General features: G+C 38.8%; 1 protein-coding gene across 8 annotated transcripts in view; it reads right to left on the reverse strand.

Moving 5' to 3' along the window:
• The window catches only part of ADCY2 (adenylate cyclase 2), a 239,302-nt gene that overhangs the window by 123,869 nt on the left and 93,067 nt on the right, over positions 1 to 22,366 (reverse strand). For 6 of the 8 annotated variants that reach the window (XM_075494060.1, XM_075494057.1, XM_075494058.1 and 3 more), the window contains one exon: positions 4,380 to 4,529. In XM_075494060.1, coding sequence (XP_075350175.1) covers positions 4,380 to 4,529 — 150 coding nt within the window. Of the gene's footprint in view, positions 1 to 4,379; positions 4,530 to 17,609; positions 18,013 to 18,062; positions 18,116 to 22,366 lie in introns of those variants that run through there. The other 2 variants (XM_075494063.1, XM_075494061.1) reach the window with 2 other exon arrangements.

The raw sequence follows: 22,366 nt of genomic DNA on the forward strand, positions 1-22,366 counted from the left end.
TTCTCTGTTTTCGATGAATTTAAAAACAATTTTTAAATATTTCAGTTCCTGTAATGAATGGTATACTTCACCATGTTTCAGTGAAAAAATTAAAATCCCACTCAATGATTTGAAACCTCATTCATTTTCATCTGCTACCTGAGTGTTGTTTCTAAAACCATCATTATACTGCCTCCTTTTCAAAGACAGCATTTTAGAGAGCCCACTGAACACCAACACCTTACAAACACCTCCCTGCGATGTTGTAAGAATTTCTCAGTGTATATTCCTATGTCTCATGATTCAAAGCACCAGAAGAGAGAGAGAAGAGCAATTATGCTAACTGCTTGTCAGCGTTAAGATCTTGCACTCAGTGTTCGTGAGTCATTACCCCTACAAACTGTCAGCCAGGCTGTATCAGAGAGACAAATAACATTATGAGAGGCTATTTTAAATATGTATCTTGAAATAAGGCTGCAAATTAATAGAGGTCAGAATAGTTTCACGTTTCTCTTTTATATACACTGAAAAGATAGAAAAGCTGCGCGAGAAACACCAAAGTGGGCACTGGAATTACTGCCTTTTACCACAGGAGTTTAAAAGTGAGTCTCACAACAAAGTACACTAATGGAAATAAAATCCAGAGTGTCCAGTGTTATCAAACACAGCCATACAAAAACACAGTTCATAAAGGTGCGGTTCGTAATACGCATAAACATCTACACATCTACACCTGCAGGCAAACACACATTATATAGGGGAAACCCAAGCCAAGCCTAAGTATGATTCCTACGCAATAAATCACGTGAAATTGTAAAGGCCCTGGGGGCACTGACTGGCCTTACTGGCCCTGACCAGCCTCACCTGGGCCTCCATCCTCATCCTCTGCCCATGGCCCAGGAGCCTCATTTCAGCTCAGCCTCTGCCTGAGCCATGCTGTAGGAGCTGGTTGTGGACCCTGTTGATCCTCGCCCCTGGACTGACTTCCCGGCTTCACCTCGGACCTGCCTAGCAATTGCTGGACCTGACCCTGAGCTGTGGGTTGGCCTCAGACCTGCCTCATCACCACAAACTTGGCTGGTGTTCTGGACTCTTGCTCGACCCTGGCTGCCAGCAACCGGGTTTGCCCAGCTCACCCTGTGCTGTGGCACACGGCCCCGGCTGGTGAGGTCCCTGCCCTGCCAGGAGGTGTCATCGCCCATGGCTTCCCATTCCTTTGGAAGCAGTCAGCCTTTGCTGTGCCCTAACAGAAATACACAGTGGTGTGGGTACAATATGTCTGACTTGTACCTCGGTATATATACGCGCACCCCTATTTCACCAGATACTAATGTACGCTGGTCTCACTTGAAAACAATTAATTTGATGTTTCTCTTGAGTTCTTCGGCGTAATTGTTGAGTGGTAATTCAATGTACTTGTCTATTGATACAATCAAAATGGTATTCTCAAAAAGGCTATTCAAAGACACACAAAAAAACCCTAACTGAAAAACAACAGTTGGCTACATTTGTATGAGACTACTTTCAAACAAAATAAGAGGAAATCCATGGAGTAATTTGGAACATAAATTGTACATCTTTCAAAAACAATTATAAAAGACATGATGTCCATGATCTGGACAAATTTGCAAATTTGATCTGGAGCCCTAAGCATTTAGAAGCACATCCTACGCTCTGCACTTGGATACAAGTAGCTTGTGTTACTTCTCACTGAAGTACATTAAATTTTTCTTGTTAAAGAGATGTAGAATCAAGGGTCATGCTACAACCTTTCACAGGCTAATAAAGGCTTTGATCAAACTATATGTTTTTTAAAATGCACCTGCTCCTACTGTTTCAATGTATCCCAATCCTCTAAAAATAGCCGGCAATATGATTGACTTGCTCCCTGAATACTAACAGTGTGGATGATCTTCTGTATCTTCTTGGCAAAACAAGCAGTCTTAAAATACAGACTAAAGTACATCCACTTCTGGACTAAAGTTTGCAAACAAAGAAGTATGTTAACCCTGGGAAAAAAACCCACAACTTACCAAATTAATGCTCATTTACCTTTCCACATTTAAATACCTAGCATTCCTAAGTGTGATAATAAGGATGTGCACCTCCTTGTCTTTTTGGTTGGAAAAACTGTGTCACGAGATAGTTGACATATTATGGGGTTGAGAGGATAAAGGCTAAAGAAATCTATGTAAGAAGATCTGATGAGCTAATGGTTCACTGGAGGTCAGGAAGATCATTAACATTCATAGAATACTTAACTTACTTCCGTTTAACGAGACATTGATCCATTTCTTATTAATCCAGACCTCCAATACACTACTTAGAGCTGTGTAGATGTCTTAACTAATTTGACATATTTATTTCTATCAAAACACAAATATGACAACACATACTTTTATATATATATATATATATAACAAATACGTACAATGTCCTTCATTATTCTATAACAACAACACAATTTATCAATGAAAGATGGCTGTTGCTGCTTTCCATCCTGTTGGGCTCCAGCATATTAGAAACACAACTCCTACAAACCACAAAGAGGAAGCATCTGGCACAGGATTCCAGATATTTTTGCTTCTCTCCATTGTGAGGTTCTCCACCATTTTTGCAAGACCTTCAGAAGTGCGAGGAAATCAAAACTACTTACTTATGTCTTTCCATAAAAATTAGTAGTGTTTAGGGAATAATACACATTTACAGAAACCACCAGCTAGCACTGTGTCTGTTCTAACTACTGACTTCCACAAGCAGCATTCTTACCCCCTTTGAGTTCACCTACTGACAGTGTCCAGTAACACACCCTCCTGATTCTGGCAGGTACAGCAATGCATTTCCTATGCCTGTAGGAAAAAGCAAGCAACAGTAGAAACCCGGGCCCTTACAACTGTGCTCAGGAAGCTAAGAGCTCAGGTCTCTCCTGAATAAGGGAGACCTTGATGCCTGCTATGAATTACGCTCTTTGATTATGGTCTGCATACATTCTTCTGGCAGCAGAGGCCTAAGCACAGGGAACAGCATTAACCATCTTCTACAAAGTCACCACGAGCCTAGAAGCCATCCCATCAGCCCCACATCATTGAAGACTGCCCAGTCTGGAGCGGTACTGCTCCCAGATACCTAGCAGTGGTTGCTCTGTGCTCACAAGCTGTCCCACTGGAACTAATTTGGAGATACTGTCACCCATATTCTCAACAGACAGTAAAATGTGCATTGTGTACTATCAGTTATAAAGCCTACGGATTCACTTCACGCAGCTCATGGAGGCAGGGGTGGAAACTTATAAATGACTGCTCTTACACAACCTCTCCTGCAGCAGTACCTTATGCAGATTTTGCATCTAACCATCAAAGCCTGCCTTTACTGTAAAACATTCTCCTTAAGACTACCTTAAATGTTTTGCAGCATCTTCAGCCAGTATGCAACCCAAGTGCCCAGCAGAGTTAGTCCTTTGAACACACATCACCTGTTAAAGTCCTGGTATGGACTCTCCATCTGCTTTTTCTGCAAAAAAAGTGTTGGCGATGGATCTTGAAAACCTCCATTTAAAATGGCTGCAGGTATTTGTGAGACAGACATGACAGTTAAGGTCAGCTGGGACATACAAGGTGTACCTCTCCATGCACTTTTTATGACAACAGAAATGTGTCTGTGAAGACTCTATTCTCCAACCCTTAACAGTTCATAGAAGTTTGAGTCTGGTGACCTTCAAAGCAAAATACACCTATCTCCTTTACTACTTGATGAACTAATTTGTATTTCAAATTCTCTTAAATGAAGCACCTATCTATCAGGATGATAGGCACTGTACAGAACTTGCAAGGAGAAAAAGAACTATATAAAGCAATCAGAGAAGCCTTTTATTCAGCTGCTACAATACATGACAGATAGTCTCATTATGCAATTCCCCTAGCTCCTCTTAACATACCTGACCCCTAGAACTATATCACATGATTCATCAGTATTGTAGTTTCAACTATTTTTCAAAAACAGTGCAGTAATACCTTCTCGCAGTGATTTTACTGTATTGGTCTTGGGCATGAAGAACTGACAATTCCCAAAGCGCACATGTACATCTCACAGCTCATTCAGTGAGGACAACAAAAGAGTGTGCAAACACAACCTATATAGCATTTTCAACTTTCTTTATCATAAAATATTTTCATAGAACAAATGAAAGAAAACATGTATTTGACAACAGAAATAATTGTAACGCCTTCTTATAGTCAGATGGAAATTGTGCACAACCCTGTTCAAAAGACTTTGCATATTTCGCTAAGTAACTTTCAGTAATTCAGTACGTGTTTTTGCATTAGCAAACTGGATTATATAGTGATGAATAGGGGGATAGTGTGAACACAGCAAAACAGACCCAGACGTGGGTGTGACTTTACCTGTTGCCTCTTCTCAAATTCTAACTTGATACGGGATTTGATGCAGTTGCAGGTGTCCTGATACGTCTGCTGCAGTGCAAGTTCCATGAGGTGCTTGTGGTATGCTCCTGCCAAGTTTCCGCAGATAAAAATGATTACATTTGCCAATATCTAGGGGGTTAAAAAAAAAAGAAGTGTCAGGGAATTTATATAAATAAATTAACAGAACACAATCCTAACCTGAAATGAAAGGTTGCTGCAGTTATGTATTTTGCTTGTGTTTGATTTCTAGCAAAGGTTCACCTTTCTAAAAGCCTTCACAATTAGTGGTAAAATCCCAAGCAGTAACACCATTTTCATTTAGGATTAAATAAGAATGATAATGAACAACAGGTTTGCCTATTCAATGAGGTATACATTGTCTGAAAAAGAAATTGAGCTCATGTTATACTTCCACTGCTGAGTATTAATTAGGTGGGATCATGATCTACTGATGTAAAACAATAGCTATGGCTCCTAACAACAACATCAGAAGCCATGTTATTGCCACGCTCTTTTGGCGAGACATTTTCTTTTGCAGTGCCATATCATTAAGGGGTGAAAAGATTCACTTACATCAACAGCCTGACCTGCATTTTATCTCAGCCTGACCCACTACTATCTGTCAGTCAGCTATCAATATTAACCTCGGTGACGCTAAGCAATGTTTAAGAAGTGAGATCTGACATATCTCTGCTAGAATATACTTTTCACTACTACCAAAAAACTGCCTTTGCCTAAACCACAAAACGTAATCTATAAAATTTAGGGTCAAACTTACAGCATCAGATACTCAGCGTACACAACAACACATGAACATGAGAAATAAGTTCGCTTAAAGAATCCAGTTTTCTTTATTAATTGTCTGGGACATTTCAGAGAAAGTAAAGAGAGGAGAGAGGCAGGCCTTTCCTATGCTTGAACTTCGAAAAGGACAGAATACTGTGTGGTGATGCTAGCGCTTTCAACTGTCCCCAACTTATTGCTGCAAAAAGAGACATATTTACCCATCCTAGCTCACTCAGAGCAGAACACAGCAGAGTAATGAAACCAATTCTGAATTCAATAAAAACCAGATAATATTAAATGGGAACTGAAATTGAGATACAGCTGCAATCTGATCAGTGGGTCTCTTATCTGCAAGGCCCTAGTGTATCATATAGCCTGGATTACACGTACCACATGATGTTGCAGTGCTCACGGGCTGGAAGGGAAGGAGGAAGAAGGGAAGTAAAATTCCATTATTTCTCCACAGTTAATCTAATCATGAGCTTTATGATAGATTTCCCCAGTGATCATTCATGGTTGGTTTTGGTGTACTTATGTACCAGGCAATCCTTTGTGGACTGCTAGTAGTGAAAGAGCCAGAGATGTCAGAAAAAAAGTCGGACAGTATGCTACAGTGGTTCAAAACCAGAAACTGTCCTATTAACAGAAATCCATCTCCTTGAGGAATACATTTTATTCACAGAAAAACACATGAAGTTTTAATGCTCCTTTTATAAATGCACACCTTAAAATGAGAGTTTTAAAGAAATGCTTTTATTTTTCTCACAAATTATAACATCATTACAGGCAATACCTGTTCCTCCATCTGTGACATGTCTGACATCTCACCTCTCATGGTTCCACAAAGCTAAAAGCAGGAACTATACACCGTTGCCACAAAAAGGATTGATGTTTTTAATTTGATAAAACTTTTCTTTCTCTCCCTAAAACTTTAAGATCACGGTATTATAATGTTTCTAAAAGCAAAATTTGAGGTTTTAAAATTTTCTAGAATACATAAAGGTAAAAACAAGGAGAAAAATCTACATTTCTCACTTTCTCCAAAGAACCTCTTTTATGAAGTAGAGGGATAAGAAATAGTTTAAATGAAACATTTCACAACAGCCACTGATTTAAAAAGCCATAAGAGATGATGATGTAAAGAAAAACATTTGAACTCAAAGTATTTTTATAATTCTTTGTAAATCACAACTGCTTGATTCTGTTTTGATGTCAGCAATGTCACGGTACTCTTAGCAGACATGGATTACTGAACAAAGATCTTGCGTGAGAGATTACAGTGCAGGGGTAGGGTGTTCCAACTGGCAGTCACCGCTGTTTTTTTAAATGAAATTATGAAATGAGAACAAATGCCTGAAAATAAAGATTGCTGGGCACAGAAAATTCTCAGATATGCAGTGGGAAGGTTTAGTAACAGAATGAACACTGATTTGAACTGAAATCAACAGTGTGCTGTCATCATCTCTATGTACGGATCATTGTTGAAAAGCCACACACAAACTTACTAATGTACTGTCCAGCTTCATAGACTGTTTAAAGCAAAACTTGAGGAATATAGCCAATCAAAATAAAAAAAGTACACTATGATAGGTAGATGGAGGAGTAAATTATGAGTATCATCTTCACAGCCATAGAAAAACAGATTAGAGTTTTATGACTGAACTAGCTGAAGTGAGAAAATAGATGGAAACAAGTGACTGACAGGCAAGGAAGCTAATTAACCAGGCTTTTCAGATTCTCAATGGGTAATTCAGCCCACATGAAGCTCTGTGCTGGCTTCCAGTACCTGAATTAGGCTGTTCAAAGACAAGTCAGAGATCTCAGCCATTGCCATACTCAGTGTAGATGTAACACGTAAGTGTATAAGTGAATATGTAGATAGAAACTGTTCAAAACATCATTTATTTTTTGGCTAGCATGGAGTTCATTCAGAAATGTGTCACTAGCGTATTAACTTAGAACAAAATTTCCAAGAAATGGATGAACTGGTTTCTAACTCAGACCAACAGATTTTTTGCCTGTATATAGTCTGGCTTGAGTGAATATTTCTGTATTTGTCACTGAAGAGTTATTGAGTGAGATACATATTGTCAATAGACTGTTGAATGGAAAATGCAATTAACATTACTAAACAAATTAAACAACATATATACTTCTTGCTGAGTATCACCTCCTAAGTCTTGCATTTTTCTTCCAACTGCAGTCCAGTTCCAACACGTGAGCTGAAGACAAGCTCCATCCCAGGTTTGCTCTAAAGTCTCATAGGCATTCTCCTAGAAGGAACAGGTTCAAAGTTTTCCCCAGTCCAAAAAAAGTAACTAAGCTTCCTACTTCCTAAGCAAGTACTCTAATCGGTATGCAATCGTACAAAAAGTTCCTCCTGTTCAGGCACCTGCTCTGAGAAGACTCCATGCTGTGAAGTCTGGACCGAAGCACTTGGAATGAAATCCTGAGTCAGACCAGTCTTCTACCTAGTCATTTCTCTAGGCTAGGACTTTGCAGCTCTTCCTCTTTTCCTCTTTTTTTTTTCTCCCCACCCCTGCCTTCCTCTCCCCCAGATGAATGTTGGATAATAAGAGAAGATGTGGTGGATCTTCTGGTGAGAAACTCTGCATCTTGCTGCGAGAGCTCTGATCAACTGTGCAGATAAAACTGTAGCCAAGAACCTCTATAAGGGAACTAAGGGGCACCTGAATAGACTAAGGGACACAACATGGTTAGGGCTCCTGCCGAGGAGGACAAGCCTGAGCTGTGGAAAAGGGTGTAACTAATGATGGTAACTCAACAGCAGAAAAAGACCTGGGTGACCTCAAAGACAGTGTTGCATGAACCTGGTTCACTTCCTTTACAAACAGACACTGTATGGAAAAAAAAAAAAAACAAACCCCACAATATACATAAACTCTAGTAAGCTCCCACCCAATTCACCATATGGAAACACTGAGTGACACAGCAGAAGTTCTAATCTCTCTGTACAGCCAGTGGAGGGGCAAGTCCATCTCCTGGGCCATCTGCACCCTTTAGATATATCCATTAAGTGTGCACTATGGTGAAGTTTCTGCTTAATCAATGAATTCAATGTCTACAGAAGGTGATCTAAATATGAGTCAAAAATTAATGCAAGGAACACCAAGATACCATTGGGAAGTATCTCTAGGTACTCCAAGTACCAGCTTGTACCTCTAATCACTTAAGCAACATTGTCATGCCTGATCTCTCTTCCATTTCTTGTGACCTACAGAAAACTGTATGCACTTCCAGGCAATAGGGCATTTTCTAAATTGTATTTTTATATTCAAGCACATGTATTTTTCAGTATCAGTGAATATAAAGTAATCTGCTGTCTAGTGCTTAACTATCAAAATAGAGTGTATTTAAAAGCAAATGAAGAGAAAGTTAAGTAGCTATGACTAATTTCTCAAGAGAGTACTAAAGTTCACTGAGTTGCTCAAAAAAATGTAGCGTATTATATAGATTACACAGTAATGGTACATCTTCCTAGTTCAACTGGTGAAAGCTGCCTACAAAGGTATATGTATACAAGGAAGTAGTACACCATATAAAAATGAAAGAATTATAATCTAGGCTGCTGATTCTGAACCGAAGCATAAATCATTTGTTAAATATCGTAGTAACTCTTGTTCAAATACTGAATATAAAAATCAGAGTTGTCTATAGAGTTTCCCTATGTGGAAAGCCTCCAGTTTATGAATTATTTTGTTGCCTTTCTTTCCTCTTAGATATTGTATAGCCCCTTCCTGAAATTCTTGCATGAACAGAATTTTTACCAACCCCCCCCTCCTCAACACAAACAATTAATAACTTTTTGAATAGTTAGATTCCACTTTTCTTCTGGATAAGAAAGCTGAAGAAATGGAAGCTGGGGGGTGGGCAAGAAAGGCTATAATTTATATCATCTGCATGGAAATTAATGGGAGAAAAAAGAATTCTTGTGTCATTGCCAAGGCGCAAATTCTTTAGCTCTGCAAAGATGAATAGTCTTTCTCCCTATTTGATCTTTCATTTGATGGTCTGTGGTGTGACTAACCAAGCTAGGGAACAAGTCTGTACTTTTGCAACCTGTACAGTTTTAGATTCGGACAAAATTCAGCTAAAAAGAACAACACTGGGTACACTTAAAAGAAACTGAAAAGCAGCATTTAAAAAGGAAATGCTTAGCCACCATGTAAATTAGGCATTCGGACAGTCACCATGTACTATGCCAAATACCATTATTTTAGTACATGTGTTCAGAAGGTTCTCCAGCTATTCCATGCAACACTCTTGCCCATGGAGCTCTGGCCAGTCATATGATGCTGACTTGTTTTCTTTCACATTTCCGGACCTATGGAGGTCCAAAGTCAAGAGTTCCAACATTTTAATACAGTTCAGCATCTGCAATATCTATAGCTATGTGATAGCGAACAGGAAGGATGACAGAATTGAAAACACGAGACGGTTTGCCCATAAGGCAGCCACTGTTTCAAAAACAAGCACTTTGAGGAGTAGCAAAATTAATCAAGTCTGGATTCCTATGAATTTGTATCATTTGCCCATTTATTTCCTTATTTACACTTCCAACTCCTCAAACAGGCCAAAGATTGCTATAGCAAATGCACTAAAACTAGTGATCACGTGGTGCCTGGTCCACCAGCTGCTGTTACACAGTGTAACAACTGGCCTTTTCCTATATTTGTCTTAGTGAGATCACTAAATTGGGGTGTCTATCATGAAAGCTCCTGTCTTTCATAAAGGAATGTAGCAATCTTCTGGATTTCTATTTCTGTTTCAGAGCTGGTGGTAAAAGTTCATGAATTAAAGTTATTTGGGTACAGAACACGAAAGGCTGAAGGACAGACAGAATATGGGCAACTGGAGACTTACTTCCTCAGCAATTAAGAGTAAAAATCAATTCCTTTAAAGACTGCAACATTATATTTAATACTCTGAAAGGTAAAAAGTATTTAAATCCTTAAATACTCATGAAGGCCACAATAAGATGAAGAGAAGAAACAGGAAGCTCCGGTATCCTTAGACCATTTGTCTATATCAAGGAGAATCTCAAGTGTTTTTCAGAAAGATAAGTAGAAAAGCAAATTGCAGTTTTGCAAGAAATGACCCAATTAAAAAAAAGAAAATGCTAAAAAACCCCAACAACCTAAGATTTCTCAAAATAACTGAGAAACAACAAAAAAATAAGAGTTTGAATTACTCATTATTCCAGACGTCAGCAAACTGCTCCATATTTTCAGTGCTAAAATAAACTTGGTAAAAAGTCCCTTTGTGGAAGGATAATCAATGTCATTTTACAAACTGGGAAGTTGTGATGCTGTCTTCTAATTTGCATGTGTAATTCTCTTTGTAGCTTTTTGCAATCAGAGCATTGTGGACACCAGCAGGATATTCCTTTTCTGTAATATCTATGTTATTTGATGTGATTTTCTTTTTATCATTATTACAGATTGAAGTTTCTCATAGCTCCAGGCTGTTCTGTGGAATGACTGGATTTATTTTATTCAGCTCTGTGCATACACAGAGCCTATCTGTATGCCAGTGTAGACGAAACCAGATCATTCAAGCTCTTGAATCAAAACCAGGGAAAATACACCAGAAACAAGAATCAGAGTTACAGTCCCTTTAGATCACTTCCGTGTAATACACATAATCAATATCATTGACTCTAATTAATAACTCTTCATATTTTGAATCTAAAATATTTTTTTGCCAGAGGGGAACTCATACTCTCTTTGTTCAGAAGGAACCAGCCAGCCACTCCACTCCCCTTCTTGCCTGCAGAGAGCTCTTTTTGTGTTTACCTGCGCCTCTGGGATAATTTTATTTCTTTACTACTAAAACTGCTCAAACACATTTGAATATACAATTAATTGAAACAAACAAACAAAAAATTCAAACCTATTCAGATATATATTTAGGTAAAACTAACAGTAACTTTGGGTTTGGCTTGAATCTTGGAAGCAGAATCTGTAAACAACTGATACTCTCATACATCTTAAAAACTAAAATGTTATCCCCAAAAGACTGACATTCCTTTTTAGGTCCTGGATCTGATATAGGAATGAGTACTAGTGTGGTATAAAACAAATGACATTTAATATCATAAAATTTAAACAATTTACTTAAAAAAAGTAATCTATGGTGTTAATACATCAATCTTTGATATGCTACAGAAATAGTCCCATGTCTGATTTTTGAGATACCCTCAGTCTTTTCCAATAAATTAATCTGCTTCACTCTTTAAAAAAAAAAAAAAAAAAGACTAAAATCTGTAATATAAATATATTTACTTAGAGGACCAGAAACACGCTGCCAGTTTAAATGTGTAACAGTAGATTTCTCCTTCCTTTCCCTCAGCAGGAGTATTACTAGGCTCTCTCTCCTGTACTATCTACCAGTTTTCATGAAGTTTATTTCATACTATTGTCTACCAGCCTTCATGAAATTTCTTCATATATTATATATCTCAAAACATCTCCCCTTCCGGCAAGTTTTACAGAAATTAAGCAACAGGTTCAAAAGCTACCAGGAGAAGGCAGGACAAACAGACCAATGAACTGATAATCACATATGTGCTCTTTATTAATGTACTAACTTCTGGTATGCCTAACTGGAAATGAGATTACCCTCAAAACCATAATGATGATTTCAGCTTTCTTCCCCAATCACTGTAGTTTCTATTGTGTGTAACTGCACTGCGTATTACATATGCTACATATGCTCAGTTATCAATATATAATGAAATTAAAATCACTGGACAGTTTAGTATTACATGACTAAATTACAGTAAGAACATATACTCAATATAATTTTTCTATTGCATTGCAAACTGTTGGCAATTAATATGTGTTTTAATGTAATTGATAGACAACAGTAATTAGACACTGAAATAGTATTTTTTGTGATCTCTAACTATATGAAATTATGATTTATATAAGAATGTTTTTCTTTGGTAATATTTTTCTCTATCAGTATTCATAATGAACTGGATAAGCTTCAAGTATCTGTTCTGCTTGTCTGATGACTACGACAAACTTTTATCAAGTTCATTTTTCAAAATTTGGCAGCCTGTGCTAGGAAACAGTAGTCTTTGGCTACGTACTTCACAAAGAATGATGTGGAGCAGAAGGGAGAATAACAATAGTGGTGTATAACCAAGGAAAGTGATGACCTACAGAATTGGATTAAACTGATTCCAGAATGTCCTCAGAGCCAAAGTTTTTAATGATGACACTCTTATATGTGTTTGTAATGTTTTTTAAGACCTTCATTACCATTTTGAACTATATTGAGATGTCCAGTCAGCATTTGGTTTAATTCTTAATTGGCAGGCATCTAACAGGAAAATTTACTCTCAGGAAACATTAAAGTTCAATTTTCTGGTGTCAGGCAAATGCTATCAAGAGTCAGCAAGTCAGGACAAAGAAAGTACTTGATTTGGTTTACATTCAGGAAGGACTGAAGTAAATATTAAAACTTCTTCATGCTGCTGCCGCCAACTCATTCTATCTTTACTCAAAAGGTGCAATTTTCTCTCCTTCGTGCCTCAAAACTGCCAAGATGTCATTAGTCAGGTCAGGCTTTCTATTCCAAAGCCTTAGTGTGAAGCACGTTGGACATCCTGAACCAGTTTTTTCTAAATCACATGGTTTGTGGGGATATATTCTGACTAACACCTCAAAAGTTAGCACAGTACCTCACATTCATACTGGTATTAGTGACAACCCCTATATAGCAGCATGTGGTTATACATTATCGACACCTAAAATACTACAAAGCATTATTAGGAATAGGCTATTATTCTTAAACTAGCTGAGAGCAATGATTAAACAAATGGAGGTACTTGTCCAGGGAAGAGATGTTTTCCGTGCTTCCACACTTGTTCTGTTCTTTAAGTCTAAATATAAGAACCTACCATTCACTCCCACCTTCTGTTCCTTGTCTTTTAAAGGACTATTTACCTATGCATGGATCTTCCCTGCCAGCTACTCAGTTCACTGAAAAGGCTTGGGCAAAGGACTCTTTCAAAGGTCTTTTGGAAATCCAAGTAGAGATATCAATTAAATCCGCCTCATCCACGTGTTCGTTGATGCCTTCAGACAACTTCAAGACATTTTTAAGGAAAGACTTCCCTTTACTTCTTTCAAAATAGGATGCATTTATCTCATTTTCTATTCTTACAGCTTCAGGTTTTGCCTCATGAAGACATTGAGCTTACAGACCTACAGTTTCCCTGACCCTTTCTAGAATCTTTTTTTGGAGTTTATTTTCACATTTGCTACCTAATAGTCTTCAGGAACCAAGGTCTATTTCAGACCAATCTATATAAGCTCTCCTTCCCCCATCCCTCTGAGAAGGATTTTAATGCGGGAATTTCTTCAATTTCTTCTTCACTGAACAGGGATACAGAAGTTGTTTCTCTGTGATCGCCTTGTCCTCCCTGAATATTCTTACAACCTGGATGTCAAATGGCCTTACAGACTCCGTGGAAGTCCTTTTGTTACTCAACTCCTGAAAGAAGGATTGAGCATGCAAGGAAGGGGAGATTGGTTTGGTTCACTGCCATGGCTCTAGATGGTATCTAATATAAATTACATACTTTTAGATATATGTTCTTCAAACTCCTATCTGATCTGTGCAACTGCATACAAAGGCATTTTGCAACACTTTAAAAAACATTTGTACAGATGAAATGTTTTCACTTTGTCTGATTAACTTCAGTGGAGCAAATAGATTCTAAGGTTGCTGATAAAGCATGCCAGATCACCGCTAATTAGCAGAATGACTTTTTCTAGCAGTAAAAATTGCAACTACAACAGGCACAAAACGCAAGGTGAATTGAGATAGCTCCATAAGCTTTTTTATAGTTAGACTACTGTGCACCTAGGACAAATGTTATTTTAATTGAATTACAATTTAAAACTGTTTATGATTATGTAATATTTAAAGTAAAAAATTTAATTTCCATATTATAATTTTCTGACAGACTTTGAAATATCTTTATTGCTCATATTTCAATTTACTCTTTCCTCGGTTCAAAATATTCTCTAGAGGTTTTGCTTTATGGATGAACCTACAAATTCTGTGCACCGTACAAGAAGCAGGTTTTAGGTAGTGAATGCATGGACGGAAAATTAAATTCTGGCAGTGAACATGACAAAGTCTTCCCTTCCAAAGAATGTATTTTAAAAATCAAATGGGTTTAATACTGTGAACAGGAAGACAAATACAAGCCCATTAAACTGGCAATAATGCCATTTCCATGATAACCTTTGTCTATTATTACCTACAGGTCTGCCTTATTAGCAGATTTTGCATTTAACACATTTCTCACAGATTGGCTTACAGTTTGTACACTACATTTCTACATATTTTAGAAAAGACAAGCTGTGAGTCTATTATTGAAATACATCATGATGCTTTGCAAAAACTGACAGGCCTTCCTACATACAAAGAGAAGTTACCAGTAATATGAAGGAAAGAATATTCCAATTTCCAGATGACTGCAGTCATATTGTTATTATATTTATTAATTTCTGACTTCATTCCCAAATTTGACTGAAATAGTATTGGAATGCTATGGATAAAGTAGAAATAGTCATGTGAAAATACAATCTCTTTTTACGAATTCTGATGTACATGTAGTAGCAAAAAATAAAAAAAAATTCCCTTCTCTAATGTTTTTCATCTCCCACCTGTATTTATAAAAGGTGCCTGTTTTGAACCTAGCATGTTCTAAGGTAATAGAAAAATCACATCATAGGTGCTCCTAAGCAGCAGTATGAACCATGTAGAAAGTGCATTTGACTTGGGGTTTTTTTTTACTGTATGGAATGTCTCCAGTTTTTATTCTTCATGAGAAAAATAATCCCGTACAAAAAGAAAATTCCTACTTAAAACCCACCTGTTTCAGTTGCTAATACAAGTTATCTTTTCCAGCAGAGTAAGTTTCACCCTGCAACCTACCTTTTAATAGTACAGACTGCCATTAGAAAGATTTGACAATACATCATGAAGATATAAAGCAATGATACACTAAAAAAGACCTGGAGAACTGTGTGTATCTCTCACACACCACCCCTTCTCAATCAGAGAAGGGTGCTGGAGCATCCACATGTTGCGAAGTAATGTGCTATCTCAGGGAAGCAGTTCTCAGCACCAAACACAATGGCAGCTTTAGTTTGCTTTTCAGTTATGTAAGTCAATCTTTTAAACGCAGTTTCCCTAATCTCTAAATCCACGTACACATTAAGTTAATTTTTCCTTCTCTATTTTTCCTCACTTAACATTAATCTCAGATGAATTTAAGTGTATGGACACTAACCATGCCCACCACTGGGGCTGGAGAACAGTCCCTGCTCTACAGTTAAACATATTCACGTAAGTGCTTCTCAGCTCTCTACAATGGGCACTCATTATCTCTACTTTGAATATCCCAATCCGATCAGCAAACTGCTACCTCATGATTCACCACCTGCTGCAGAAAAAGGTTTTCAATCTACTCTTCTCTTTGAGAAAGCAACAAAATCACAGCTAGGAACCACCAGTTATCCAATGGCTCTAAAAGAGCACACACACTGACTCCTTTCCTTCCCCACTCCCATTGCTTGTTAGACATTTCTACAAGCTGTGGGATGCTGAAGAACAACACAGGCTAACCTAAGGTCTTCCATCTCTCCCAAATTCATTCCAGCACAAGATTATCAATCTGCACAGAACTTCTCTCCAAGCAGCTTTCTGAGGCAGTCTGCAAGCAAATGCAGCTTAGATGTCCATGCACAAAGTTGAAGAACTTCGTATTTGGGTACTGGTGTCATAGGAGGCTAGTACAGTGGCTAATCCAGTGCATTATGTGTTGCCAGATCCTAACAAAAACTGACATGCTTTCTCCCTTTTTTTCTACATATAAATCTGATTAAGATGTTCCAAGACTGCCTCAAGACTCCAAACAACAGGCTTCATGGCAAATAGCTATGGACACTGTAACAGAAGACTTCAAAATGACCAGGCAGGATTTACCAGATAAACTCCAGTCTCTGAATGGCCAGTTAGATGGGCAACACCAGTAGGTCTGGCTTTTCCAGGAGCACAAAAACAGGTTTGTCCCCTGCCATCAGGGCTTCTTGAAGCAAAAGCATGAGAATGAATATGATCAGCAGCTCACAGGAGAGCTCTTTAAATGCTGCCCCCAAGCCAGAATGAAGGGAGCCTCATGTAAGGGTCACACAATAGGACAGGCAGAAGACACCCCAACACTTCATTGCTTAAAATCCCAGAAAAGGGACAAAATGGGTAACGGCTTAAAGTGCCAGAAGAGGATTGCAATGAGTAAGGAACTTGGCTTCCTCTGGTAAAGGCTTAAAAATTCCTGCTTTGGGTTTTGTTAGTGCTCCTTAATTCAGTCACTTTGTTTAGACTTTTTAGTTGGTTGCTCCAGGGTTTCTTTGGTTTGCAGTTGTGTATACATTCAAAATTGTGACTTTCTTTTGTCTTCCTACAGATTTCTTCACCTTCCTCCATCTCCACTTGTCCACTTCTGTAGTAGAAGAAAGATATCCAAGTTTGCACTGTGCAGGTAGTGTAGATAGTGTCCACGGAGGTAACACAGAAGTGGACAGTGAATGGCTTCAAAGTGGTCCTTTACAAGGCACTCTTCAGTAAACGCAAGCAGCAGCAAGAGTAATGGCTATTAGAGACAGCTAGCTGGGCAGCACTGGAAAAAAGTTTGAGAGGCTGAATCAGTCCTGAGGCACAAGTTGTGCATGAGGCAACCATCTTTAGCAAGGCAAACGCAGACCCAGATGCAAAGTAAAATATCAGTGAATAGAAAATAAATTTACGCTTGACAGAAAATAAATATTTGTTACTCTTGTTCTGTTCCTACTCTGAAGGAATCTTCATCAAAACTACTTCACAGGCTGACAAAGAAAACAGTTGTATGCCTTTTTTTTTCGGTGTTTTGTGGAGCTGCCAACATTGCTTGGGTGGCTGAGGGCAGATGTATTCCCACTGCAGTTACAAACATGTATAGATGTTTCTATACTTAGCACTGTGCTGAACATACTTATTGCCTGCCAAATAACAGAAAAGTGTTTGCTGAAAACACACTAAGGCAGTGCACGCTAACTGTACAAGCACTGTTTGCTTGTACAGCAGGGCATCAGAGATTATTTCCTGGAAAAAGTATTTTTTCCTCCAACAAAATCTCAACATTCTTTCTTTCATCCCATTCTGGTTTGGGAAGCTACAGCCTCTCAGATAATATGAAAATGTCTTTTAGTGTCTGACTTTATCCTAAAGAGAGAAGGTAATAAAATTGAAGTGCTCTCTTTGTTAGCAAGAGTTTACCACAGAAAAGGAATTATATTAGTTCTGAAACTGGAGAAGCATTCTGAGCCAATGTCTTACCTACAACATCAGCACAAAAATCAGCAATGTTATATCAGGGATGAATGTGGTTCTCTCTTGTTAACAAAATGGTGTTTTTTCCAAAAGCAATCTGCCATTTCCACATCAAAAACTGTCTTTTGATTTATATTCTTTCCACATTTGCATATCACACAATCCAGATCAATAGATTTTTCTTTGTCTTTTCTAAATCAGAATGCCTGGAGACGGTCTCAGATGCAAAAGATCCAGCATACTGTTTTCTCATTAGGTTGTTAGAGACCTCAGTCGAGCTCCAGTTGAAGGTCCAATTCAAGGACATGATGGGATGCAAGCACAAGAGCTGGGAGAGCTCGCTGATACCACTACAAGGCCATTCTCAATTATCTTTGAATGGTCATGGTGATCAGGGGAGGTTCTTGAGATCTGGAAGAAAGCAAATGTCACTCCTATCTTCAAGGAAGATAACTTCACCTTGATCCCTGGGAAGGTGATAGTGCAAATCCTCCTAGAAGCCATTTCCAACCCTATGAAGGACAAGAAGGTGATTTGGATTAGCCCGCATGGAGTTATGAAGGGGAAGTCACGCCTGAACAACCTGACAGCCTTATGTGATGAAATGACTGGCTTTGTGGATGAGGAGAGGGTGCTGGATGTGCCAGGGCCTTGAGCACACTCATAACCTCTAACAGCCCTTACCAGCCTCACCTGGGGCTTCCACCTACATCCACAGGCTCAGGAGCTCTATTTAAGCATAGCCTAGGGCCTTCACCTCCTGCCTGAGCTGTGTCGGAAGAATGCTGGCCTCCCATTAAGCCTGACCACAGACGCCCTTGATCTGGACCTCAACCTGTGGACTGCCTCAACGTCAGCCCTGCCTTGTCACTGTGGATGTCCCCAGCAATTGCTGGACGTGATCCTGACCTATGGACTGACTTTCTGGTTTGACCTCGCACCTTTCTCCTCACCAGGATTTTGCCTTACGATCTCGACTCTTGGTTGAACCTGGTTCCTATCTCGGGGCTTGCTTTGCTCAGGTGCTGTGGGACTGGGATCTGGGCAGTGAGGCCCCAGCCCTGCTGCCTTGTCCCTTATCTGCTCCCTTTCAAAGAGCTCAGGCCTTCCTGAGCCCTAAGCCGAGCACCATGGAGCTTCTGAGGAAAGCCATGAGTCAGCATGACAAGGACAAATTATTTTGACTATCCGTAAGAAAAAAGTTGTATGATCTTTGAACGATAATTTTCAGAGAGTTGCGCCGCCTTCTTGTACCATTTTATACTAAGACTCGGACACAGCGTTGCACTGGCAGTATAACCACTTCACATCTTACTCTGAAAAGAAATGCAATTCAATTCACTCCACTTTCATTAAAAGAATATGATTCACCTAAGAATTTTGGTTCACTGCCTTCAAGATTTTCAAGTAATTTCATTGGATTCAGTATTGAAAACATAATCAGTACTTCATAAACAAACAATGACAGGGAAGAGTGAATTCGTGAGATATTTCTATCTGCTACACATTAAAATAGCATACTAAGCCAGGAAAAGGACATAATGTGAACGGTACCTATTCACTTTCTATAGCATAGGTACATCAGCAGGAACACTTTGGCCAATTAACACACCAAGTTCCATCCATGTTCCATGCAAGTATCTTACATTTACTGAATAAAAGTGCATTGAAACATTAATAGTTTTTAAAAACATAATTTCCAGTTACTGTCTTTATACTCCAGGAGCATTTCATGTGGATTAATCCTTAAGAGTTGCCTCTATATCATCATTTCTAGAACTCACCTCTGTTCCCAAAGTTGGGCTTCAATCATTGGTTTCATATATGCTTTGATGAATAACAAGCTATACCTGTGCATCAACTTGTACAATAAATTATTTTACTGTACTAAAATATAAGCATAAATATTAGCTTCAGCATACATAAGCAAAATATAGTTTTCAGTACATACTGATATGTTGGTAAAAATCCAAGTTTATAAACTGTCACATGAAGTACTACTAAGTAAAAGCTCATCTTCTAAACTGCACAGATGATATAAGATTGGGAACTTCAGCAAACTGGAGTTTTGACTAACATCAGTGCTAACTACTAGGAAAGCTGACTTTTGTACGTTCAGACTTATTTCCCTAGGAAGGCCAACTTACAAAATATGTTGAAACAATTTTTTTTTAAAAAGTGACATGAAATGACTAATACAGTCATCAAATCTTTCAATAATTTCTATGTAACTGCAGTAACTTATGCTGTGTTTGCAAACAACAGAGATAATGTTACTATATATAAATATATTTAGACAATATAAATGCTACATCTAGTTTGAGAAAACAAATAACCTATTTAAAATCGGAAAAGATACAATTCTAAAACTACCAAAAAATAATATAGCTATCTAAACCCAAACATTTTTAAATGATTGAGCAGTTAATACTGCTGTGAAGAAAGCCTAAAATCCTAAGAAGCAAATCACATATTAAGTACTCATTTATGAATAATTGTTGTTTCATCTTAATCAAAAGACATCCTGCTTAAAAAGTATTATTTTATTAGTTTGGAAAAGCTTAAACAGACCACCATTTTAGCAAACAATGAGCTGCATTGCCATACACTAAAAGATAGAAACTAAAAATTAGTTGCACAGCCTGCAACTAATGAACACGACTGATAGCTGAGAGACACTGGTGTGTTGCAAGTTGTACTACATATCCTGTAAAGGTGGATCTGTATGGCAAATGGCTAACCACAAAACTGCAAGACCAAACCCCAAAGTTTAAAGCCTTAGAAAATATACTTCTTCGACCAAGGACACAAAACTCTACAGTAAATCAGTGGTCATTTATCACTGCCAGCACACTACATCATTAAGTGTCCTAGCAAATCTTCCCAAATTATATCACATGCTCCAGTGCAGTTAAGTCTCCATCCTATTACCATGCCCCTCCCCTTAATTCTCCTCTCAGATGTCCTTTGGGATGCCACAGAGAACATGCTGAGATGCTGTTACCCTCTGTGGGACGTAGCTATAGCTGTACACCATGGTCAGCTACTTTTGTTTTGAGGTAACGTAGTTTGGGGCATGCAAAACGCTCTCTTACAGAAGAGTTATTCTAGGATCATGAGTATAGTTTAGCCTGAATCCCACTACTGCCATACTGGAAAGTACCCAGGCTTGGAAGTGCTTTATGCAGTCAACCAAATACTCCACTGTGTAAGAGCATAGCATGACCATACCTCGAGTATTAATAGTGGTCTACCCCTCTCAATAGGGGTGGAACAAGAAAAAAAACATGTGGAGAGAAAAGCCATGAGAAATATCTTTCAGCTTAGAAAAAGGACAATATTGTGGGAACATTATGAAGATTGACACAATCCTGGATGGACAGAGTACAGACTGCACAATGACTGACTGTTCACTGGCCTCACAGTAAAAGATCTGGAGGACATCAATGAAACAGGTATATAGGACAGGTGAGCTGTGCAGTTCCTTGGCATGTGATGCTGAGGAAGCTGAAGTTTATATTAACCTTAAGTCAACTGGAAAACTTATCAAAGAATAATTGACCAACTTTATTAAATACAAAGATACTATCTCTCACCTAGGAATTACTGGCAGCTGAGGGAGCAGGCTTGGAAACTATTATAATATTCTCTGCTGGTTTTGGCTGGGATTAATTTTCCAATTAATCAGTTAAATTAACCTGTTAATTTAATTAATCAGTTAAAATAACCAGTTAATTTTCTTCATAGTAGCCAGTATGGGGCTATGGTTTGGATTTGTGCTGGAAACAGTGTTGATAACACAGGGATGTTTTAGTTACTGCTGAGCAGTGCTTACACAGAGCCAAGGCCTTTTCTGCTCCTCACCCCACCCCACCAGCAAGGAGGCTGGGGGTGCACAAGAAGCTGGGAGGGGACACGGCTGGGACAGCTGACCCCAACTGATCAAAGGGATACCCCATACCATATGGCGTCATGCTCAGCATATACAGCTGGGGGAAGAAGAAGGAAGGGGGGACATTCGGAGTGATGGCGTTTGTCTTCCCAAGTAGCCGTTACACATGATGGAGCCCTGCTTTCCTGGGGATGGCTGAACACCTGCCTGCCCATGGGAAGGAGTGAATGAATTCCTTGCTTTGCTTTGTTTGCTTTGCTTTCCCTGTTAACCTGTCTTTATCTCTACCCATGAGTTTTCTCACTTTTACTCTTCCGATTCTCTCCCCCATCCCACCGGGGGGAGTGAGCGAGTAGCTGTGTGGTGGGGCTTAGTTGCCGGCTGGGGTTAAACCATTACATATTCTTACTTTTTTTTTATATATATTTCTTTTTCCCTAGCCATTCCACCACTGTGCTGGTGACAGGATACTAGGCTAGACAGAGCTTTGCTCAGGCTTAGTAAGGCTGTTTTTCCTGGTCCTTATCTTCAGTGTCGTTGGTGACCAGGCTGCCCTTCAGCTGGAGCAAGCTGTTCCACAGCAAGCGCACAGGGGATCTCGCCCACCTGCCTGTAGGCTGATGGCACTCTGCAGCACCTTAGACCAAAGAACTATCGATATAGCCTCACACACACGTGTAACTGCAGTAACAGCGTGGATATAGGAAAGCACTGTGCTAGGCTAATGAAAACATACAGATCCAATGTATCAGCCCATTTCTACAGAAAGTACAGCCAGGCAAACAGCATTCTTTCAGGATCATGCCACACACTGCTCTCTCATTGCTGGCCAGCAAAACTGTGCTGAGCAACGAGAGAAATTCAAAACTGG

Source organism: Mycteria americana, chromosome 2 (genome assembly GCF_035582795.1).
Source record: "Mycteria americana isolate JAX WOST 10 ecotype Jacksonville Zoo and Gardens chromosome 2, USCA_MyAme_1.0, whole genome shotgun sequence".
NCBI classification, from domain to species: domain Eukaryota; kingdom Metazoa; phylum Chordata; class Aves; order Ciconiiformes; family Ciconiidae; genus Mycteria; species Mycteria americana.